This window comes from Carassius carassius, chromosome 14, assembly GCF_963082965.1.
Source record: "Carassius carassius chromosome 14, fCarCar2.1, whole genome shotgun sequence".
Taxonomy (NCBI): Eukaryota; Metazoa; Chordata; class Actinopteri; order Cypriniformes; family Cyprinidae; genus Carassius; species Carassius carassius.
The window spans coordinates 1959020-1984363 of NC_081768.1; the positions used below are offsets into that span (position 1 = coordinate 1959020).

Genomic DNA, 25344 nt, shown 5'->3' on the forward strand with positions numbered 1-25344 from the left:
TATTCTACAAATATACTCCAGAGACTTCAGACTGCTTTTGTGCTCCAGGGTCACATTTCAGACGTTTTTCGTGTAAATCGTTCTTTTGACACTTTATGCAGGGGTTTATGATCGAATAACAAATAATTTCTGCTTGTGCTTCAGAAATGAGACCCAAGTAAATTAGCACATACGCTATCCGATAAAAGTATTAAGTGATTTCTGGTATATTTACATTTAAATTAAATAATTTAGCAGACGTTTTTATCCAAAAACTACTTACAAATGAATACAATAGAAGCAATCAAATCCAACAAAAGAGCAACGAGTCTCGGTTAGCCTTCACTGTACAGGTAGTATAGGTTCATACACATATATTTGTACACACACATACTTTTTTATATGAAAAATAGTCATGTAAAATAGATTTATATGTTAATCATATTAAACACGAATGCACTTTGTATTGTTAAAAGAGAAAGTCAATCGCGTATTTGACGTAATCTTCATGGCAACTGGAATCTTATTGAACTACTTTTCCCAGAAGGCATAGCGCGTCGACCGCTCAACTCCTATTGGTTGCCCGAGTGTTGTCGTCATCAGCGTGCTGTAAGACAGGACGCCGCGCGCAAGACCCTCGTCACATCAGCGATGTGCGTTGCGTCGAGTCGCCGCCGGTCCGGTCGTTGTGTGCGCAGCCCGTTAAGCGTCGGTGTCTGGACCCAGTCGTCCGTCCATGAGAAGCGCGGTAGCGGCGCTGTTTGTGTGTGTCTCCGCGGCACTGCTTCACTGGCTCGGCTGGACCGACAGAACTGCGCTCCTGTTGGGCTTCGGCTCTGCAGGTAACGCTCAACTTCTACTTTCTGTTCGTCTGATAGTCTCTTATTTTCAGGTAGGACAGTTTGTGTTGAATGAAAGTGTTTCGGTGTGACCTCCGTGTCAGGCAGATGCATGAATACACACAGTGAATTAATATACAACAATTAATGCATATAAATTCTTGCTACTCGGATCTTATGAAGCTACTGATGAATATAATATTATCAGTGCCAGTGATCAGTTTTTATACAGAGCATTGATACTGAATATATAATGCTAATGCATAAAGTACTCTGCATTTTCTAACTTCATATAAAAAAAATGAACCAATATAAAACGTATATAATGCATAGACAATTACTGAAAAGCAAAGAAAATATTAACGCTGAGTGCATGTAGAATGCATAAAAAATCAATGCATAATGATTAATGCATAAAGAATATTAAAGCCCAATTCTTATTGAACAAAAAAAACGCTTAACATAAGAGGGAAGAAACATAAGATTTGAATAAGATCATTATTGACCAAGTTTAGAGGCTGTCCTATGTGGATCAACTTACTTTGTTGATTTTTCAGTTTCAATACCAAAGAATAACTTTTATATTGATTCCATGGATTTATTGCATTTTAAATTAAAAAAGTTTTTATAATAAATCTTTGAAAATCTAAATCTGGATTTGCATTTTTAATGTTATTATAACCTAAAGATGCTATGTGAAAGTTACAAACAGAAAACAATGGTTTTCATCTTGCTGCTTTCTTGGTAAAGAAAATAAATTTTTACTCAAATTAATCAAAATAGCGTTTTCGAACCAAACTCTTCATATACATATATGTATATAGAGAGAGAGAGAGAGAGAGCGAGAGAGTTATAGAATATATAGAATTATTGCTGCTTAATGTATAATGTAATGTATAGACCCTTAATGCTCAGTGCAAATAGAACTTTAATATTGACTGCATGCATATGAGCATTAATACTGAATGCACGGATCATTGCATTTTAATGATCTGTAAGCATGTTATTTATAATATCCCTAATGGGCTCTGCGGGGGGGTTAGATGTGGAATTAATGCATTAGATGAAGGCTGCATTAGTGTGCTGTGCACGCAGATGCCGGCAGCTTGTTAACCACAGTGATCGGATTGAAGAAGGAATCGGATCTGAATGTGAAGTTGTGTAAAATAGAGAGAAAAAGAGAGACGGCAGAAAAGTGTCTGAGATGTGGGAGAAATCTACCTGGAAACAAAGGCACAGATGCGCATTACACCCTCGCTCTGATGTTTGTCACACATGGTGGAATAGGACACAAGTGACATCCATTAGGGGACACAAAGGGCCTCTGCCAGAGACTTTCATCTCGCTGCATCATGTCTTCTGAGTTTGAGCCTTCAACCTGCTGGAGAAGCCTTTATAAAGGAATAGTTCACCCAATAATAAACATTTGCTGAAAATACTCACCCTCAGGTCATCCGAGAAAAGGATGAGTTTGTTTCTTCATCAGGTTTGTAGAAATGTAGCATTGCATCAATGTCTCATCAATGGATGCTCTGCAGTGAATGGGTGCCGTCAGAATGAGAGCCCAAACAGCTGATGACAACATCACAATAATAATCCACAGCACTCCAGTCCATCAGTTAACATCTGGAGAAGACAGAAGCTGAAACAAATCCAGCATTAAGAGGTTTTTAACTTAAATGCGAGTCCATAATAACTCTTCCTCCAGTGAAAAAGTGGTCTGAATCAGGAGAGAAATCTGCACAAGCTAAAGCAGCGTTTAAACGGCTCTAAACAAATATGTGGCTGGATTTTGATGTGAGAGACAACAGCAGATGCACTTTTTTTCACTGGAGGAAGAGTTATTGTGGATTATAAACTCGTATTTTGACTGAAAGCAACAGTCTGAAGTTTAAAAACATCATGGATTTGTTTCTTGCAGCCTTTGAATTTTCAAGATGTTAAGTGATGGACTGGAGCGCTGTGGATTACTGTGATGTTTTTATCAGCTGTTTAGACTCTCATTGTGACGGCACCCATTCACTGCAGAGCATCCGTTGATGAGACACTGATGCAATGCTACATTTCCCATTAAGAAACTTGGATGGCCTCAGGGTGAATAAATAAATTTGAGTTTGAGTGAACTATTCTTTTAAAAAGGCGTTTTGCATGAATATCTTAAGGCTCTGTTTTGGTGCTGATTATAGTGTTTCTGTTCAATATTGTATTGTCAGACAACCAGAAGGCTGTGCATGAGGTGTTGATGGGTGTTTTGTCAGCGCGGCATCATCATGAGCTCCGGCAGGCCATAAGAGACACATGGCTGGGCTACCTTAAACACCATCCTCACTTCCAGAAACGGTCGGTACTCCGAACACACCTGTGCATGTGAATCTTTCGATCTCTGCTTCATTAAAACCCTCACTTCAGACAGAAATCGATTCATTTCAGAAGATTAGGCTCTTGATATTGACTTGCAAAATTGACTGCTTGATCTTTTTTGCTGTTTGTTTTGGCCTGCAACTTTATTGAATCCTTATAAATATTCCACGTTTAAAGATCGTTCAGGCACATGCTCATTAAAATAGCTCAAACATGATTTAATGTTCGAATCACAGCCCAGCGCTGCTGCAAATCAATTCTGCACAGTTTTATTATGAATTAATGAATATGTTTGAAAGTACCCTGCATGTTCTCATCAAAAGCTGCAATGTTGTACATTGGATGTTTGAAGGCCACAGCTTTTTGAGCAAAAAGAACATAACATTTATTTCTAAGGGACAGAGAGTGGGTGGAAAATGATGAAAAAAAGCTCAAATAGGACAGTTTATTGCAGCCCAAAAATCAAACTATATATTTGTGCTGTCATGATTAATCAAGATGAATCGCATCCTAAATAAAAGTTTTTGTTTGCATAGTATGTGTGTGTGTGTGTGTGTGTGTGTGTGTGTGTGTACTGTGTATATTTATTATATAAATATAAATACACACACATGCATGTATATATATTTAAATGTTGTGTTTTATATATAATATAAATTATGTGCATTTAAGTATATAGATGTAAATATTTTTCATATATTTACTGTTAATCATTAATATTATTTATTATATGCATAATTATTTTTAATTTTTTTATAAAGATTGTATATATCTTTTTTTTATTTTTTTATTAAATATGGCAATTAGGGGTATGTGGTAATCCAAAAATTAAACAAATAAATACATAATAAATAAAATAAAATAAGAAATGCGTTGTGGTTTTGTATGGTCTATTAAAGTGGTTGGAAAATAACGACGACTAAAAGATTAAGTATTTTTTGCAGGCTCAAAATACTAAAAATAAAATAGATTTTAAATAATAATAATATTATTATAATTAATGAATGTATTTTAATAACTATATGGTTATGCATACAGCATAATCTGGTTAATAAATTGCTGCAAAAATCACAGATTTGTAATTTGATTTCATCTGAATCAATGGACATGAATCAAAAGAACACATAATGTATAACAATTAAATGATCAGTATTATTATTGTAAAGCAGACTCTCACTCTGCTGTGAAATAGCCCATATGCACACATCTGTGATGCACATCTGTATTAATGCAGCAGACCGTGATGTTGCTCGGCAACCGTGAACAATTAAATCACTCTCACTAGCCAGTCAGAACTGAGAATGATGCTCGATGTTGTCTGCGGTTTTATTTGAAAGGGTGATGGTGAAATTCATCATTGGTGAGCATGGCTGTTCTGTGCCGGAGGAAGATCGTGAAGACCCTTATTCCTGCTCGCTGCTGAACCTCACAGAGACAGGTGAATCCATCTCAGACTCCGCTCTAATGAAGCCAGAGTCCCTGATATGTTCCTCAGTTCAGAGCAGCTGATTCGTGGGGCTTATATGATGGCGCTTTGCTGCAGTTTGTTAAATAAATTTTGACAAAAAAAGTAACTTTAGAAAGATATATTTTAATTCAACATAGAATTTATTGCTCAAAATATATATAATAAAGTAACATTTGTCTATTTATTAGGGGTGTCAAACAATTAAAATATTTAATCGCGATTAATCGCGTGATTTTCATGAGTTAACTCTTGATTAATTGCAACTTAATCACATTTTTATCTGTTCTAAATGTATCTTAAATGAATACTTTAAGTTTTTAATACTCTAATCAACATGGGCATGGACAAATATGGATGCTTTATGCAAATGTACGAATGTTTATTATTAGTCAATCCATATTCAACATAGAGCATGAAGACTAAACATGTTTCAAAGGTCTTAGATGTTTTTCAGAGAACTTGTTCATGTCTATTAGACACATGGAAAAATAACAGAGGAAATACAAGGTTCCCATTACTTTTATGACATTTTCTTTCTCAACTTTATGTATATCAAACTTACAAATGTAAGAATAAACTTAATTTTTTGTCGTAACATTTTTGTAACTTTTAAAGAAACATTACTGAAAGTTGTTTGAACATTATCTGTTTCCTGGGAAACCCCTAATGTACGTACTGTAACAAATTTATGTTATAAAAAAAGTTCATATTGTGATTAGAATGTTATATAAAGGATGCAAAAACTTTCTTAAAAACATCCAACATGTAACGTTGCTTTCATGTTTATTTGGAATATTCTAAGAACTTTAAAATGTCCAGTTTTTTTGCTAACTTCACCCAAAATGTAACTTTTTTTGAACATTTATTTTGAATATTCTAATAATCTTAAAATGCCTAGTTATTTAAAGAATATAATCAAAATAAGTGTTACTTACAACATCTAACTTTATTCTCACCCAAAATATGTTATAACATTGCTATTCCAGTTTTCTTGTGGTGTTTAGAACATTATTTAAAGGTTACAAAAACATTGTTTACAATATTCTACTAACTTTCTAAACTTTAAATTCTAACTTCTTAAATCTTTAAAAACTTATTTTTTATATTTTATGAATGTTAAAAGGTCCAGTTGTATTGTTGATTAGAACGTTATTTAATGTTGCAAAAAAAATTAATTTTTCTAAAACATTATGAGAAGGTATATCACTTATAAGAATGTTATATAATCATTACTTTAACAGTGTTTTGTCTTAACATTTATATAAATTAATTATGATTAATCTCACCTAACATTTACGTTTTTAAATATACTTTTAGATTGCAACAATTCAGTTTTCACATTCAATCCTCAAAAGAATGTGCAAACAACATAAAGACCGTATATTTTTAACATTTGTTTAATGGCATTTTCCGCCTAATATTTAACCATTGACTATAGTCGTCCAACATTAAATTATAATTGAGGGCTATCAATTTTAACATTTATTAGACTTATAATTTAAGTGAACTTACAATCTTTACACACCTGTTATAATAAATGTCATATTTAGCTGTACCTGTGCCCTTCAGCAGAAATATACAGATATTTAATACAGTTATCAAACACTACATTCTAAATGAAACATACATGACCCCTTAAAGTTAAATAACGTTATTGATTTCCTTTCTTTTTCTTTGATTAAGCAGCTGGTTATTGGGTTGTTTTTTGTCTGCTGTCACTTTAAGAGCTACCTCTGCTGAACATGACGCGTATTTGCTACACTTCGTATTTTCTCTTTTCTGACCTACTTAAGCCTCAAAGTCTCTACTAATGAACTGACGAGTTAAATCGTGCGTGTTAAATGAGGGACGCTTCAGGACAGTTTAGAAAACCATTTCAAAGACGTGTTCTTAAAATGTAACATATGTAACGAATATAACATAAAACATGCATGCACAGTTTTAAAGCAGCGTTAAATACCTTTTTAGTAACTTAACTGTCCACGACATTGCATGCACGTAGTTTATTTCACGCTTTGATAGAAGCCTCTGTGCACATTAAACTGAAAAATGAATAGCCTGTTAAATTTTGACAGCACTAGTTGAAACACAATTACGGTTTGAACTTTAAATTCAAGCCGCAGCTCAGTTTTCGGTGTTTTGAAGACACTTTCAGAAGGATTCTTCTGGACTTTGGTGGTGGTGATTGGCGAAGCGTTATGCTAATGAGCCCTTTAACAGCGAGAGAAGATCCTGTGTGCTCTAAAAGCTTTTCCTGATGGCTGTTCAGCCACATCTGCGCGCTTCTGTCTCTCGTCTGCGCCGCCTTTAATTGGCTTTTGTCTCAAGGACGAGTGAAGCAGTGAGTCTGCTGCTCGGAACAAGCGTCCCGTTTCTCTATTAACGACTCTGTTCCTCCAATTGATCTCCTGGGTAATAAATGGCTGCTTTCTAATTAAGAGAGCCAGTAGTTCAGAGCAGACGAGTCTCTTAAAGTGCTGATGTTTGGATCACTGTGCAGCGGCGTGTGAAAACAGCTCCGTCTGCTCGTGACATCTGGCTTTATCTATAACCCTTCATGGGCTGACTTGTTTATTTAACCAGGGTTAAGTCAAATGACAAAATTCATGCGTTTTTGCATTCATGAAAACACATAAACATTATTTTTTAGAGTCACTTCATGAGAAAAATAATATAGAAACAGACACCAATGTTTCAGGAGTTTAGTACACAGAATGGGATTAGATAATTGTATTTGGATTGATGTATATGCTTTTTAATGAACTTTTTTTCAAAGCATTGTTGGATGCCACTGTTTCTGTAGTTATGCGAAGATTTGGTTTCAAAACAGTATCACTATTTCTTATGAATTTAAAGCTGCATTGAACTTCAGATCAATCTCAAAGTAAAAGCAGCACTAAAGTCTGATTTTGTTCTGGATGTGTTCAACTCTTTTAATTAATAATATCAATTATCTTCATTCAAGTGATGAAGGATTTTTGAAGTCTGACAGTAATGAGTGTTGAATAATAGCCTACTACTGTAAGTTTAACCCTGCGTGGTGTAAATGTTTGGAAAATATTAACGGTTGAAAACATTCATGAGAAATTTAAGAAAGTAATCAAGAAGTAAACAAAAGTAAGCAGTTACTTTTATAAATTAATTGGAAAAAGTAACACTACGATTGCTTTTTAAACACGGTAACTTGTAATCTGTAACCTATTACATATATATATATATTAAATTTGTGACCCGGGAGCACAAAACAGTCTTAAGTCTCTGGGGTTTATTTGTAGCAATAGCCAAAAATACATCGTATTGGTCAAAATTATAGATTTTTCTGTTATGCCAAAAATCATTAAGATATTAAGTTAAAATCATGTTCCATGAAGATATTTTGTAGATGTCGTACTGTAAATATATCAAAACGTACTTTTTGAATAGTAATATGCATTGCTTAGAATTCATTTGAACAAAATAAAAGATGATTTTCTCAATATTTATTTTTTTTGCACCCTCAGATTCCAGATTTTCAAATAGTTGTATCTCAGTGAAATATTGTCCTCCGAACAAACCACACATCAGTGGAGAGATCATTTATTCAGCTTTCAGATGATGCATAAATCTCAATTTTGAAAAATTGACACTAAAGACTTAAGGTTTTGTGCTCCAGGGTCATATTATCCAAAACAACTTACAAACAGAAGCAATCAAAACCAACAATGCATATATATATATATACACATAGATATTTGCTTGCTGAACGAATTTACATTTACATTACATTTATGCATTTGGCAGATGCTTTTATGCAGTGCATTCAGGCTATACATTTGTTTTTGATCAATATGTGTGTTCCCTGGGAATTGAGACCACAACTTTTTGCGCTGCTAACACAATGCTCTTCCACTGAGCCATAGGAATAACTTTTTTTTTTCTTGAGTATTTAAGCAGAAGCATGCCTGATTGAGTGAGCTCTGCTTCAGCTGCTGGACAGGAGATGTCTGTGTTGAGTGTTCCCGACTCGTCTGCGCTGCTGCCCTCCGATGTGTCTGCCGTCAGTCTGGACTTCAAGGTCCTTCATTCTGTGGTCATCACCCAGCTTGGCGTCTTTCCCAACGGCCCACGAGACGACTTCAGAGGCAACGTCACCGTGCGGCTCTTCCAGGTGGACCAGGAGGTACGAGCACAAACACCGTCTGGAGTCACTGCTTCACATCTGCCTTTACTTTACATCGACTCGACATCACAGTACAGGAGGTTTAGAATTACAGTGCAAACACAAAAACAAAACAACCGTTAAAATCGAATGAAAATGATTCATATTACAATGAACTTAACACATAATCAACAGTATGCACAGTTATGAACATAAGAGAGAAATATGAAAAATGACAACTTTGTAAATGCATTAAAGTAAGTTTGACTTTAGATGGTTTTGTGCTCAATGCAAATAAAATAATATGTCTTGAGGGTTATATTTTCTTTGTTCATGGTTTTCATTTCAAGGAATAGGGTATGTATGTATATATATATATATATATATATATATATATATATATATATATATATATATATATATATTATAATAACTGTTATTATGGAATTTAATCTTATTTAAATATTCATAATTAATCCATTCATAATAAAAATAAAACCATTATTATTATCTTTTAATGTAAATGATTGTTTAATAATAATGTTGTTGTTATTATCTTTACAATTGTTATATAATTATATGATATGATTATTATTATTATTATTACAATTGTTATAAAAAATTAAATGTAATATAATTAATGTTATTATGATTGTCGTGATATTTTAATTAAAATTGTAGTTGTTGTTATGAATACATTAGTAATAAAATAAAATAATAATAATGGTTTAATTTTTCTATAGAATTTAGATTATGTTCCTGCTGTTAAACTAAACCAAATAAAAACTAGTAATCATTTAAACCATTGACCCATTTTAAATTTGCACAGAACAGTCGTCCTCCGTTACACTCTTTTAGAAACTCCACTTGCACTTTATAAAGTCATTCGATTTGTTCTTGCCCCAAGAGAAACCCAAAATATCCTGTTGGCTTTTTAAGGTGAGTTTTCATCATCCTGCAAGACATTACTCATTTATTTGATAAATGTACTGGAGACGGCAGCGTGCAACACGAGTCAAGAGACATATCGCGAGCTGCGGAGATGAATGTGCGGAGAGCAAATTCAATAAGGTCTTCTCCATCAGTGCCTTTGATTGTGGAGTCTCTGATCTTTAATTCGAGGAGTGCAGAGGTGGACGGAGCTGTGTGATGCAATCACACATCGCCTCATACATTTCCACACTGACTGATGGGATGAGACGGATCGGGAAATCAATGATAATCATATAATTATTGTATTTTACCAATAAGTTCAGTAACGCTGCATATGTTAAACATGCACATGGTACTGTATTTGTGCATGTTTTGGATAATTATTTTATTATAGCATTAGAAACGAAAAGAATTTATGCATTTAAAGTCATTGGTTTTAGGAAAATATTTTTAGCAGAAAATCGCCGCACAGGACATTTTTATGTCTGGGGGTTTATTCTTTTGTTATAGGAAGATCCGATTAAAACTTGTTTTTTCATTATGCTTTTTAATCAACATTCATGCACTTGCTTCTTGTAAAATGCATTTTATTTAGTTTTTTTTTACGCTTATCCAAGACCCAGATGTCTACTTTTAATATATGAACATCTATCATAAAAGTAAAATTCTATTTTTTAAACATTAGATTTATTTATACATTTAGCTATCTAAAAACCGGAGAATTTTGTTTGCATCAGTTGTCAAATTATGAATTTAAGGATATTTTTGCATGTATCTTGGATGCAAAACAAATTGCCTTAATTAATAGCCTTACTGCCATAGAATGAATTTAAATTGTATACGTGTAAAAATATTTATGTGTGTGTATGTGTGTGTTTATATATATACATTCATAGAAAGAGAGAGAGATTTTTTTTTACTGAATATTTATTAATAGAACAAAAACGATGTGATTCAAATTAAATTTGCTGGTTCAGAAATATATAGAGAGAGCTTTTTTCTTTTTATTTATAGATTATTTGTTAATAAAAAAGAAAATTTGCTGGTTCAGAAAATTTGCTAGTTTTTATTATTATTATTATTATTGTTTTGTAATAAAGTAAGTTGGCCATGAAATATGTACAAATATTATGTGCGTGCATTTAGGGTTGTATAAAATAGCCTTAATGAGACGCATTTTATTTTTAAAATGCATTACCACCACAGAAATTTCTAAGTAAACAGATTATGTGTGATGTGATGGACATGACATTTCTTGGTTCAGAAAAATGTTGTTGGCCCAGTGAGGATACAGAAATCACATAACGACTTGTGCATGTCACAGTGGATTATTCTGAGAACATCACTGTCTGCAGCTGAGCAAATATAGTCTGTGGTGTTCCTGTTGACACGTGTGTGTGTGTGTGTGTGTGTGTGTGTGTGTTTGCAGGAGCCGGTGGTCACCGCTCGCTTCAGTGCACTGAGTCCAGGCACACGTGTGGGTGGGATGTTTTACAAAGCCGTCGAGCAGTTCATTCTTCCCAAGGTGACACGAGCAGAAAAGAGCATTTATATGAAACCCCCACACTAACGACTAATTAGTGTTTAAACATCATTAATGTAGTTGAATGCTGCTGATTTCACTCACACTGAAGGACGTGATGATTGTGAACAGGGTTTTGAGGGAACTCTTCTGTGGGAGGCTCAGGATTCGACAGGCCTGATGTCTGTCAACACGTCTGCGGTCCACCTGAGTAACGGAGGAGGGGTGCTCAAGTTTGGATCGGTGAGGGAAACTACATCTGGTGTAGTACATAGGTGTTCTCCAGGGTTTCTTAAAGCCATAGTTAAGCCAAAAATGAACATGTGCTTAAATTGACTCACCCTCAGGTCATAAAAAATTAGGATGAGTTTGTTTCTTCATCAGGTTTGGAGAAATGTAGCACTGGATCAGTGTCTCATCAATGGATGCTCTGCAGTGAATGGGTGCCGTCAGAATGAGAGTCCAAACAGCTGATAATAACATCACAATAATAATCCACACCACTCCAGTCCATCAGTTAACATCTGGAGAAGACAGAAGCTGAAACTAATCCAGCATTAAGAGGTTTTTAACTCAAATATGAGTCTATAATCCATAATAACACTTCATCCAGTGAAAAAGTGGTCTGGTCTTAATCAGGAGTGAAATCTGTACAGTTCCCAAGCCAAAACAGCTCTAAATAAATATGTGGCTGGATTTTTATGTGACACTTGTTATTATTATTATTATGGATTATAGACTCATATTTTGGCTAGAAGCAACCGTTTGAATAATCTCTTAATGATGGATTTGTTTCTTACGAACATGCAGCTTCTCAAGACATTAACTGGAGTGCTGTGGATTATTTTGTGATGTTTTTATCAGACTCTCATTCTGACGGCACCCATTCACTGCAGAGCATCCATTGATGAGACACTGATGCAATGCTACATTTCTCCAAAATCTGATGAAGAAACAAATTCATCCTGATCTTGAATGACCCAAGGATGAGCACATTTTCAGCTAATTTTCATTTCTGGGTGAACTATACCTTTAATGGCCCCAATAAAGAGTCTCTGATATTTTAGTCTGTAGAAAAGGCTTTTTAGTAACTTCTAACCTAAAGTATGAACAATAGTGATGCTTGAATTAGCAAACATCCCTATTTCATTTTTTAAAACGTAATACTTCAGCAGTATCTTTAATGGTTATCTTCTGTATTTCCTCAGATAGAAGAGGGAACGTTGCCTCACCGGAGTGCTTTGGGCTTCCCGGGCTTAGCTGGAGGTTTCACTTTTTCAGTGTACGGTATGATGACATCAATTATGTAGTGTTTGTGTTCTGTGTGATTCAGCCTTGTGTTTTGATGATCAATAAAAATGATGGATTTTAGCATTGTGACACCATGAAATAGAAATGACTATACATGCACTACCATTCAAAAGTTTTGGTGGTTTCGACTTTTAAAATGTTTTTAAAAGAAGCCCTTTTGCTCACCAAGGCTGCATTTATTTGATCAAAATTACAGTAAAAACAGGAATATTGTAAAATATTTTAACAATTTAAAACAGCTGTTTTCTATGTGAATATCTGTTAAACTGTAATTTATTCCTGTGATCAAAGTTACATTTTCAGCATCATTCCTCCAGTCTTCAGTGTCACATGATCTTCAGAAATCATTCTAATATGATGATTTGCTGCTCAAGAAACATTTCTGAGTTGAAACCATAATGTTTTTTTTTTCAGGATTCTTTGATGAATAGAAAGTTCAGAAGAACAGCATTTATTTGAAATAGAAATCTTTTGTAACGTTATGAATGTCTTAACTGTTACTTTTGATCAATTTAATGAGTCTTTGCAGTATTGAACCCTTCTAAGTTTCAAAAGGTAACGAAATATGCTTTCTTTTATTCTTCTGTAATTGTTCTTAAAGTACAGAGACTTTTTATTAGCAGGGTTTCCGCAGGACCATAAGTCATAAATTTAACAATAAGAATTTAAGGCCATAAAAAGTCATAAAAACGTCTTAAATTGATATGCTAGTCCATTAATTTGTTCTTCCATCAAAATGCGCTCGCAATGGCATTCATTTGTTTCGCCTGTTGTAGTTCTGATTGAGGAATCTGGGTGGTATCACACTGGTATCACAGCGTTCCAGAACTACAAGGTCCAAGCGGCAGCATACAGACTTGTCAGAAGGACTTTCATCCTGGCTATCACAATGGGAAAATGTACCTTTAACGATCTATGGCTCGAAGACGGTGCATTTAGTAGCTGGCTCAAGCCCGTCGCTAACAATCGGTATCAAGCATCCAAACACAAGACGCGGAAAAGCTGAACTGAGTAGCTGGTTACTCACATGCTGTGTTCGGTGCGGAGAGAGAGAGAAAGAGAGAGAGCCGCGTATCACGGACAGTCCCTCCTGCACATGAACGAACAAATACTAATCGCAGTTTTGAACAAACAAAAGGATGTGAAAGAGCCCAATTCAGTACCACGGTGTTCAGGGCTCACGCAGAGAAAGGCGTCTCAAAACGCTTGAACACCGAATTTGCTTCTTTTTGCTCTTGTGCCGACAAATACATACAAAATGTGTCAAAATACCCACCTTGGAAAGTATGCTCGAAATGTTTTTTTTTCAGTTATTTGTCAGTTATTTCTTAAAGGAGCTATGTGGAGGTTTTTACTTAAAAAAAAATCTTTAAGATTTTTCATTTGTACATGTATGAGCCAACCATGATGTAAATAAAGAATAAAGTTTCGAGAATAAAGTCGAAATGTTTCGAGAATAATCTCTCTCTCTCTCTCTCTCAGATGTGCAGGTGTTGTCGGAGCTGCTGCGTGGGCGAGCCAGACGCCAGCGGATCCGCGAGGCTCAGCTGAGAGAGGAGGACGAGGCCCTGAGGGAGGAGAGCCTCAGACATGGAGACATGGTGTTTGTGGACGTGGTAGACACCTACAGGAACGTGCCTTTAAAACTGCTACAGTTTTATAAGTGGTTAGTGCTGCACCCAATCTCCTCTCACACCTCGTTCTCCAGGTATATCTTTTGCTTTATGAATTAATTCCTAAACATTGCCTAATAGAACTCTGGCGGTCAGTCAGTTAGTAATGGGTAACTGTGTTCTGTCTGTATTAGAGTCAGACTCACTGTTGTCTTGGCTTGTGAATGGGGGGTTTGTAATGAAGCGTGTCAACAGGTCGGTGGGAAACGCTGATTTCAAGCTGCTGCTGAAGACAGATGATGATTGCTATATCGACGTGGATGCCGTCCTGCTGAAGACGGAGCTAAAACGCCTCTCAGAGAGCAGCCTGTGGTGGGGAAAGTGAGTCCCCCAAGATATACAGCCGATATCAATAAAATAGAATAAATCAGAGAGAGCAAAAAGAGCCGTCTTAGAATCACAGATCCATCCTGACAAGCTCTAAATAAACACTTTAAACTTACTGTACATCAGTGTAACTCATGCTTTTGGCAGTGCCAAAAATGTTTCAATGCAATGCAGTAAATAAATAAATAAAACCAATTTTATATATATATATATATATATATATATATATATATATATATATATATATATATATATATATATATATATATAATATTATATTGTATCAATCATTTTCTGGTAAAATGATAATTAAAATAATGCTTAATTGTAGAAAATTGTCGATAATTTATTTATCCTTTGTAGAACAGAAGTGTCTTGTCTTAAATTATGAATTAAAAAATTTTTATATTACAGTTTTATATTTTTATATACTTTTTATGTATATCTGGAATATAAATTGCAAAAGTTTTCTGGTAAAAGGATCATTTGTAGAAAAAGTATATATGTATAAAAAAAATGTATTTCATTTTTATATATTCTATATTTTTATGTATTTTAAAACATAGGTACAACATAGGACAACATAGGACAACCATTTTTTGGTAAAAGAATTATTAATCAAATGGAAGTATGTGTGTTATTCTTATCTAAAAATATATAATTTATATAAATATATATTTATATATCTGAAAGTACAAGTGACAACCGTTTTCTGGTAAAAGAACAATTTAAAATAATGCACAAAATTTTATCAAATATATTTTATTTTATAGCTATATATATATATATATATATATATATATATATATATATATATATATATATATATATATATGTATGTATGTATGTATGTATGTATAAAGTATACCTGCAATTCTTATCCTATTATTAATTAGCCTATTTTACATTTTTTATGAAGTGTTTGGTGACATCCTTTTCCTGGTAAAAGGATAACTAGCTTAGTGTATCAGCGTATCAGATCAGAGCAGGGCTGTGATGTCATCACTGCGGTCTCATGGCTGTGGTTGGTCAGTTTCAGGCAGAACTGGGCCGTGGATCGTGTGGGGAAGTGGCAGGAGCTGGAGTACTCCAGTCCAGTGTATCCGGCCTTCGCCTGTGGATCTGGATACGTGGTGTCCAGGGATCTGGTGGAGTGGCTCGCCAGCAACGCTCAACATCTCAAAGCTTACCAGGTCCTGTCCTCATCTCCTCATCTTACCTACAGATCAAGATATCATGTGTATCGTAGCAAACAACTCCGTAATCCTGTAGCCATTCTGATGATGGATACAGTAGCTTCACGAGGTTTTTCAGCAGTTAAATGTGTTTTCACAGGGAGAGGATGTGAGCATGGGCATCTGGATGGCTGCCATCGGGCCTCGCAAATATCAGGTGAAAAACAAACTCTTTTTTTTTTTTTTTCTCTCTTTTCTCATAGCTGCACACCTTCAGAACCCAACTTCTCTCTAATCAATATAATCAAAGGCTACCAGTTTAATATTTTAGGTGGGTTTAGTTCATAAAAGTATATTTTGGATTTTATAAAATATTTATTTAAAATGAAAGGCAGAGTAGGTGTTTTGGTTAAAAAACTTTTTTTGTTATGCTGGTTAAAAGTCTTTTCACATCCATTCAGTTGAATTGTCTGCATTTATTTATAGGTTTTAATTAATATATATATATATATATGTGTGTGTGTGTGTGTGTGTATATATATATATATATATATATATATATATTATTTGTATTTGTTTGTATTTCACTATTGTTAAAATATGTATAGCAAATTATTAATTTATAGAAAATCTAAAATAAACATGTAAGACATTATAAACAAAAATACTTATTACTATATATTACTGTACTAGATATATAATTATATATTGAAATATATATTTTATATAATGTTTAAATTAAGCATTAATCAAGACAGTGTGAACAATATTTAAATATGTGTTCATGTCAATAGACACACACACACACATATATATTGGCCATTACTTTTTTGTATATAATGCCTTGGGAATATTGTACGTAAACACAATCATGCCAATAAAGTACTTCAACACAAACGAAATATAATTGTAAATCCTGTTTTTATGTGGATGAACACAAGTCTCTTGTTGAAGTCAGCAGGGTTTGAGCGCATGTCCTGCAGCCCGTTTAGGGGAGCGTTTTCACCATTCTTGTATTTGTCCATAAATAATTGAGTTTACATTCATGCATTTGGCAGATACTTTCATCCAAAGTGACTTTAACTTGCAGTCAATGCATTCGCTGGGAATCGACCCCGTGAGCTTCAGTGATGCTGCAGGATGAGATCCGGCTGTAATGTAGTGTGTGTTTGTCAGGATTCAGGCTGGCTGTGTGAGAAGGAGTGTTATGTGGACATGCTGTCCTCTCCACAGCACTCGCCGCAGGAGCTGCGCTCGCTCTGGGACAGGAAGAGGAAGTGCGGCGATCCCTGCGGCTGCATCTGGACCCAACACTGACACATGCATGTTCACCATCTCTCTTCGTTTTCTTGACATCTTCCCCCACCCGTCCATACGACACACTAATCATGTTTACTTGTCCTTTATAAGCCTGCGCTGTTATGCCGGCAGTGTAGATCCACCACCAGATGTCAAATTCACACAGGGTTTGAGAATCGCCAGGGCAGCTTCACCTGTGCTTCCTCTTGTTACCTGTCTTTCTGTCATCTTTGCGCTTTGCGTTCTCTGTTGCTGAGAGATCTTGAAATCACCAAGCACGCAAATCCTTTCCACTGCTTTTATCTTAGCTGCAAGCCAAAATTGTTACACTGAAACGTTCATTTATGAACAATAAAACATTACAACAGGATTGCAAATGTGTCTGTGTGCTTACAAATCAACTTCTAATGGCAAGACCCTACAGGTGAGAAGGGTTAGACTAGAAGATGTCACCATACTTTCCCAATTGATTGTTTGAATATGCAAATAATGCATTATCTGATTAAGTATGCATTCATTAGCATAAGCATCTAAAGCAAAAATCTGAGCATTGGGAAAAAAACAGAATCAAAGTGTTTGTTTGGTTTTGTTAAATGTTTAGAATTTTGGAATTCTTTTTTTTTTTACATCACACCATGAATCTAATTTCAACAGATATATAAAATCATGTGAATTATATATGATCGAACCCGTTTGTAAAATAATTCAGAATATACTGAAGATGGGAATAAAATCATAAAGTCTGGTGTATGTACAGTAAGTGTTGATTAAATAAAATCAATAAAAACAGCTTCACGGATATGTATTATAATAGAACATTTGTTTTTTTATTAATCAAGTGAATGTTATATTTTTGTATAAATGTTGGTGTTTGTAAGTTACTGAAGTGGAGATAAAAAGATATATTTTGAGAAACAGACTTTTTTAAATATGTATAATAATTGAAATCGGTGAAAACCTTTAAAATATAGATAGGTATAAAACATTTTAAATATTTTAAAGATAAGTATTGTAATTTACAGACACAAACAGATAACGTGCAATTAAATAAACGCTTAAAAGTGTTTCTGGATGTTTTCTTTTTCACCAGTTTGAAACGTTATGGAAGCACAATATCCCAAAATTCACTACTGTATGAAAAACAACTGGTTTTTTTTCTGTGTGTGTGTAGTCTCTTGCCTTATTAAAAATGTCAACAGTTTAACTGCCAATTCTTGGATTTTGGAGGATTCTTGGATAGCTACTAAAAAGTGTCTGGTGAACAAGTGTGTTGCTGTTAAGATTAAAACAATCACTGTTGGCACTGGCAGGAGGTAATATGAGGTTACAGAGCTGTATAACGTGGTTTGCTTCATATTTAATGCATCACTGCATCCAGATTTACCTCAAACATAGAAATATCAGCTGTGAGCTCATAGTTCATGCTGAGTGCTGGCATTTACAAAACTTTCTCATCGTTTCTCTTCACATGATGTCGAGAAATTATACAAAACTGAAATGCAATATGATCTTTGGGTTGTTTGTTTTTTTACAATGCCCTTCCTGAATCATCTGGAAAGTAAAAAGATGTCTTTAAGAGCTGAAAAAATGACCTCCGAATAACCCGAGTGAAATCATTCATCTGTTTCTGCGTGTTATTCTCAGTGCTTTTAGTGAACGGATGGAGAGATGAGCACTAAGAGCTCTTCCAGAAACTATTAGACGTTCTGACAACACAGGCCTCAAGTTTCTCTCAATGCAGATCCTTTCAGTTTAATGCCACCATCTGGAGTCAAAATTATATGATCCAGGCATGCTTTAAACCCCAACATTTAAAAATGCATTGAAAGTGTATTAAATATAAAATGAATAACTAAAAGTTCAGGACAAATTAGTGTGTTGGCTTCACAAAGTCTTCTCTGGAATTCTAAAGCAATTTTAATACCTGAGCAATATGAAGTATGTAGGCGTGTATATTAGGTGTGATCCTGAAGACAATAACAAAACTTAACACACTTAAGTTTTTAATTTGTGGTAGAGGTCATAAGCTCTCTACTTGGGCTCACATTTGGGCAATTGTGTCTGCTCTGTAAGATACAATCTTCTGGAAAACGCCGAATAGTTTGCTGTCTCTCAGGCTTCATTAGCAGATCAATCAACTCATTAAGCTAATTTTCAGCTGCCTAGCGAGTCTTTCACTCATCAGGATCATCCACAATAATCTAATACCCTTCAAACACTGTGATTTCACTTCACATTGTGTAAAAGGTTTAAGTAATAAGGGCTGAGTGTGTCGGAGAAGAGGCTGAGCTAATGCTAATGCTAACGCTGCAGATGTGTTTCAGGTAAACTGCATCATTCATGGGTCATGAACGCTTCAAAATGTGTAAGTAACACTATTATACCACCATATTGTGTTTGGCATGAAAATATACAATCCTGGTTAAAAACCATAATCATAAACGCCCTCATTAGTAGAAACTAGATCAGACTTAACGCCTTGAAAATAGGTTTGTGAGAGAAAACCTTGTCAATATAGCATATTTTTTAGCGTTATTTTTTGTTTTAAGTGGTAGTTTTTAGAAACCGTTAATCGACGAGTTACGTATATTAGCGTCGTTTTCGAGAATAATTAAATATTTTATTGTGTTGGTTCATCGATCATGGAAAAAAAAATTATAGCACTTTATAAATAGTGTTTCTGAACCATACTATACTAAAGTACTTGAATTAATTTGTTGTGGTAATTCTATAGTTGCTGTGGTAATATAACAACTATAGTAATATAAACGTTTTTTTTTTCAACTATAGGGAATACTGTATTTTACTACAATACACTACAGCAGTGGTTTTCAACCTGTGGTCCGCGGTGGTATTGCAGGTGGGCCGCCAATTATTTTCTGTTAATTTCCAGTCCATTCTAGGGCTGTGCGATTAAAATAAATCGTCATAAAATCACGATTTGAGCGTGCGCGATTTCTAAATCGCTTTATAGCACGATTTTCCACGGCCCTGACCTCCCGTAGTATGCTATCCGATCCAATCAGAATGCATTGCGCCTAGCGCGAGAACCAGACATGGGGACTTGGGACTTGGTGACTTGGACTCGAGTCGACTCGAGTCGCTATTTTTAAGACTTGTGACTTGACTTGACAAAAAATAAAATACTTGAGACTTGACTCGGACTTGGAAGTTAAAGAGGGAGGGGAGGGGAGGGGAGGGGGGGGGGGGGGGGGTTCAGAGAGGAGTCTGTTGGATGTTTAGCTGTTATTTGTTTTATGGACTCAATGTTGAAAATGTAAAACATTTCTGTTGGCAGAAGTGAAAAATAAATAATTTTATGAAGTTACAATTTTGTTTGATTCCATGATGTATTTTACTGAACATGAGTATTTACAATGCAAATCCAAATTATTTTAATTTACTGTTACTTATGTCTTGTCTTTAACTTTATTAAGATCAGATTCTGCAGGTAAAATTACAATAATAAGGTGACTTGACTTGGACTTGACTTACTATAGGACTTGACTTGACTTGACTTGACATAACTTGTGACTTGACTTGACTTGACTTGCCCAAGAAAAAAATACTTGGGACTTACTTGAGACTTGAAGGTTAAGACTTGAGACTTACTTGAGACTTGCACATGTGTGACTTGGTCCCATCTCTGGCGAGAACAGACTGGGCATATGCCTATTTCCAGGTTCACACACTGTCTGTGATGCGCCTTTTTTCCGAGCCCATGTAAACGGATCAGAGGGTTCACACTGCACGCGGTAAAAGGCTAGAAATAAAAACGTGCGAAAATAATTAATATCTAACACATGAGCAAAGAGAGAATTGTGAGTGCACAGGACGCAGTTTAAGTGAGAAGAGACACGTTTTAAGTGCACACTCTCCGCGCAGAGCAGCGTGTATCTGAGCAAGCACGTCTGGTTTTGTGACAGAGCAAAGGAAATCTTCGTGCGAACAGAGATTCGCACTCGTGCATTATTTTAATGTGCTTTCACGTTATTTTTATGCGCTTTCGCTGCTGACCGCATACACGTACTGTATACACACTGCAAACACCTGAGGCACCGCTACAATTAATGAGCTCTATGAACAATGCATGGCAAAAAAAAAACATGTCATCCCTGTATGGGATTTTTTTTTTTTTTTTGCCACAAGTCTATACATTTTGTTACATCTTTACTATAGTGATAATTTTGACTTATGTCTGTTCTAGAGACGTTACAACTTTTTGATAAAGCTCTAATTGATTTTCTTTTGGAAATATGTTTCAAATTAATCCTGAATGCATTTATGACTGTAAAAGCATATCGGTGTGTGTCACAATCGCAAAATTGATCAAAGAAATCCCGATAGTTTTTTTTTTTTTTTTGTCCAAATCGCACAGCCCTAGTTCATTCAATAAATACAGTTAACAATCTAGCTTCTGAGTACTTAGTTATTAACCCAACAATAGCGGGGTCAGTTAATTTTTTTGAAGTGGGCCGCGCAAACATACGTGTTTGGTTGTGTGGGCCGCGAGTTGAAAAAGGTTGGGAACCACTGCACTACAGTTTACTGTAGTAAAAACAGTATACCACAGTATTTATTACAGATTATCAATTCACTACTACAGTATGCTGTAGTATTCACTAACATATTGTAAACGTCATATATTTACAGTATAATACACTTTACTATAGAATGGTTCAAAAACATAGCATTTATAAATTACTATAGTATTTTTTTCATGTGGGGTTAGTAGGCTAACATGCCTTGGGATTCCCAAAAAGTTGTGTGTGTCAGATTTAACGAGAAATATTGACTAGCCCCAGAGATTTTAAATTATTTGTAAAATGTAATAATAGATTGATTTTTATTGTAATTCATTTTATTATTATTTTACCTATTCACTTGAATACGTTTTAAATCTCAGTGGGAAATTAACGGGGTCTTGGGGCTACATAAAACAAATAAATGCACCAAAAATGCAAACTTGTTGGGCAAAAAAAAAAAGATTTTGTTTCAATCATTTAATTTATTTCTATTATAGCTCTTCAGATAAGGAAGTAGATAAATAAATCCAAAGAATACAGTAATTCTTGTTGTTGCTTGCCATTTAAGTGGTTGATCCTGTTCTGTCGCTTCATAAGATCAGACACAATTATTCCTAAATTAATCTATTCATGCATGTAAAATATATAGTTTTTCTCTTCATTAAAGAACAACAGCACAAAACACACTCACTCATAGGAGACTGAAGTGTATGGAAGAGTGTTTATGCATAGAATAGTTATTAAAAAAACATCCAAAAAATTACTTATACAGAATGAATCTGATAAATGTATACAGTAACTGTCTATTTGTTCAGAGGTAAACATGACATTGTATTAAAGTTAAATGTTTGTTCCATCTGACAGATATTGAAGTAGTAATAATAATGACATTTAAATAAATTCTAATAATTGTCATGAAAATAGTAAAGGAAAAAATAAAGAACCATAATCTTTGTCTTAATTTTCTTAAAGTAAAATGCCATAATGTGGAAGGACATTAACTTGACTTGAGGAGTGTTAAAGCGTCCACAGATTCAGCACAAGGTCCAGACACATCACTACTGTATTTGGACTTTTGAGGAAGGCAGTCATGTCCAATTTTAATGAGAAATTCACCCAGAACCATCAGTCACATTTCACCCCAAAATCATAAGCAAAAAAAAGAGAGAGTTTTAATGGTTTTTGTATTCTTTCCTGTGAGAATATCATGCTGAGAATATTCTGCCTCAAAATTCATATTAATGTGTTCCTTGACATTTCAATTATTTCCATTAATGAGTGATTATCACTCATTTTCACTCTATTAGTGACCTATATTATATGCTGGTTTAAACACATCCAGGCAGAAAAACAGGTGTTTATATAATATATATTAGAAATGCATAAAAATTATCTAAGCTTACTGCTTCATTAATAATAATATTTATATTTTAGATGCTACAGTCATGAAAATAATTGCACAAAGCAAAACATGGTTGTTTTAAAGCAAAATAATTTGTTTTAAATTGTTAGTGAAATTGCATGAGTTAAATGTTTCTTCCATCTCGCAGATATTGTAGTCGTAGTAATAATAATGACATTAAATTCTAATAATAATAATAGTCATGAAAATGGTAAAGGAAAATAATTTTCTTAAAGTGAAATAATGTTTTTGCTTTGATTTTGTGGTGATATGACAGACATGGTTTAAACATTAAATGTTAGTTTTATCTGACTGTTTACGGTTATTTATTATTAAACAAGCAGCATCTGTCCACAGATTACAGTACACAAATCTTGACCACATATTGCAGACTAAGTCAAGTTCCTGTTACACTTTTAATATTTCAGCTACAGCGCTTTGAAATGTGAACGAGACAAAAACAACAGACTGAAGGCAACTCCAGTGGAGTCAAAATAAGAGTACAGTTTATTCACAGGGGGAAGTCAGTGTTTTGATTGGCTGGTTGAAGCTCCGCCCCCGGGCTCTCTCGATTGGCCGGCTGAAGCTCCGCCCCCAGGTTCTTTATAAATGCGACTCAGATGCTGCAGCAGAGCCTCTAGCTCTGGATTCCCTCCGAGCTCTGCGATCAAGCGATAGGCTTCAGCTTCCAGATCCAGCAGCGTCTGACGGGTGTAAGCGAACGAGCCCACCTTCTCCAGATAATCCACGCAGTAGCGCTTGATATCCACGTTCTCCGTGCGCTGCCGGAGGATGTTCTGCACCTGCGTGCTCTCGGGACGCGACCAGATGGCGTGTATAGTGGGGAAGGAGAACTTGCCCTCCGTCAGATCCTCGCAGAAGCTCTTGTTTTCGCTGTACTCCGTCGAGTTCAGGTTGGCGTAGTCGTCCCGGATCTGGAAGAGGAGCCCCAGGGTGTCCAGAAGCGGCTTTAGATCTGGTTTCCAGTGGGAGAAGAGCTGCATGAGGCCCACGGCGAGGCCGAAGAGGCCGCCGGTCTTCTGCAGCACCATGCCACGGTACTCCTCCTCGCTGGGGCAGGTGTAGGTGTCTCTCCAGTGGATGTCCAGTCCCTGACCGCGGTGCAGCTCCAGCAGCTGACGGGTGAAGACGTGCACGGCCTCGGGGTGCTCCAGCGTCAGCACCTTCTCCAGACCCAGGAAGTACACGTAGTTGGCGGAGTTGATGACCGACGGCACGCCGTAGATGCTGTGGGCCACCGGGAAACCACGCCGCAGATTAGAGCTGTCTTCAATGTCATCGATCAGCAGACTGGCGTTGTGCAGCATCTCCGTCACCTCGATGATCACCTGCCGAGACAAATATAACAGCACTGGAAACATCAAGCTAAAAACAGCTCATAAATCTTAAAAATAACAGGCGTATCGATTCTTCATTTTTTTTTCTCTAAGAGTATTTCACAAAGGATTTTAGTGCTAAAACTAGCTGCTAAATCTGTGTAAGGTTAGGAGTCAAGAGGACTCGTAAGTCACTACGAACAAATCAAAAACTATATCATTAACATTTTAGAAACCTCTGATAAATCTACTTTTTAAAAGATATCGCTTTGGTCTTGGAGGATATCTTTTTTGCTTGCATGTCTTACTCTCTGTCATCATTATTCTACTGTTAATTAAAAGGCTGTTTATATGCATATTCACTTTTTTTTAATCATGAAAATAATTCAGGCTGACAATAACCGGAACATATGCATATATTGTTTAATTAGTGACACTTAGCCTGCATTTTAAATTCTTAATTTGAATGTGGCAACATCTGCAAGATAAATTTCTGACCGAGACTATCAGCCAATCACTGTGTGCATAGTTAATAAGCAAAGTAAAAGCTGGGTATGTCCAACTGAATGCACATACAGTTATATAAAACCTCAACTGCCTGATTAATTTTTCTTACAGATTTATTAAATTAAATCAGTTAAAATTAAATTATCAATTTAAAGTATACAAATCTAATGTTACATAGTATTGATAAATATTGGCAAATTTATAATCTAAAACTAAAACATATATGCATGTTAAATGTTTTTATATAATTTATTCATTATACCTACTGAATATAATTTCTTACTGTCGATAATTTAGACTAAAAAATGTTATTATATTAATATATAACTTAAAAAAAATAAATTACATCAATCAAATTACATTTAATTATATTTTTAAAAACATTAAATATAATTGCCACTTCTATTTTAATTTACAGGATAAAATTACTTAATGTATAATATTTTAATAATGAAAACATTACATGAATACTATTAATGACATTTAATCAATGTAATATTAAAATATCAAATAGCCTAAATACACATGCACAAGTCTGCAAATAAAT

The 25344-nt window shown here is 34.9% G+C and overlaps 3 protein-coding genes across 7 annotated transcripts in view; 1 reads left to right on the plus strand and 2 right to left on the minus strand.

Moving 5' to 3' along the window:
• Positions 1-608: 608 nt before the first annotated feature.
• On the plus strand, positions 609-17395 carry b3galnt2 (beta-1,3-N-acetylgalactosaminyltransferase 2). 2 transcript variants are annotated; one of them, XM_059565691.1, is made up of 12 exons: positions 609-821; positions 3032-3158; positions 4517-4617; positions 8613-8806; positions 11148-11243; positions 11373-11483; positions 12449-12527; positions 14034-14217; positions 14420-14545; positions 15591-15744; positions 15887-15943; positions 16903-17395. In XM_059565691.1, exons 1-12 carry the CDS (start codon positions 716-718, stop codon positions 17041-17043), a joined length of 1476 nt encoding a protein of 491 aa, XP_059421674.1. In that variant the 5' UTR covers positions 609-715; the 3' UTR covers positions 17044-17395. The 2 variants fall into 2 exon arrangements, with proteins under 2 accessions (XP_059421674.1, XP_059421673.1); XM_059565690.1 differs by having other exon boundaries at positions 610-821; positions 15585-15744.
• Positions 2393-25344, minus strand: part of LOC132156718 (egl nine homolog 1-like) — a 339835-nt gene continuing 316883 nt past the window's right edge. Inside the window, exon 5 of the mRNA XM_059565694.1 lies at positions 2393-2460. Within this exon, the coding sequence (XP_059421677.1) occupies positions 2438-2460 (23 nt within the window). The 3' untranslated portion in view covers positions 2393-2437. The remainder of the gene's footprint in view (positions 2461-25344) is intronic.
• The window catches only part of LOC132156719 (geranylgeranyl pyrophosphate synthase-like), a 30284-nt gene continuing 28377 nt past the window's right edge, over positions 23438-25344 (minus strand). For all 4 annotated transcript variants that reach the window (XM_059565696.1, XM_059565697.1, XM_059565698.1 and 1 more), the window contains exon 4: positions 23438-24302. In XM_059565696.1, the coding sequence (XP_059421679.1) occupies positions 23478-24302 (825 nt within the window). In that variant the 3' untranslated portion in view covers positions 23438-23477. The remainder of the gene's footprint in view (positions 24303-25344) is intronic.

Coding starts and splice junctions, on each gene's coding strand:
- b3galnt2 (XM_059565690.1), top strand. CDS start 716: ATGAGAAGCGCGGTAGCGGCGCTGTTTGTGTGTGTCTCCGCGGCACTG. Junction 14,218..14,419: donor CTGCTACAGTTTTATAAGTG/GTTAGTGCTGCA, acceptor GCGTGTCAACAG/GTCGGTGGGAAACGCTGATT. Junction 14,546..15,584: donor AGCAGCCTGTGGTGGGGAAA/GTGAGTCCCCCA, acceptor GTGGTTGGTCAG/TTTCAGGCAGAACTGGGCCG.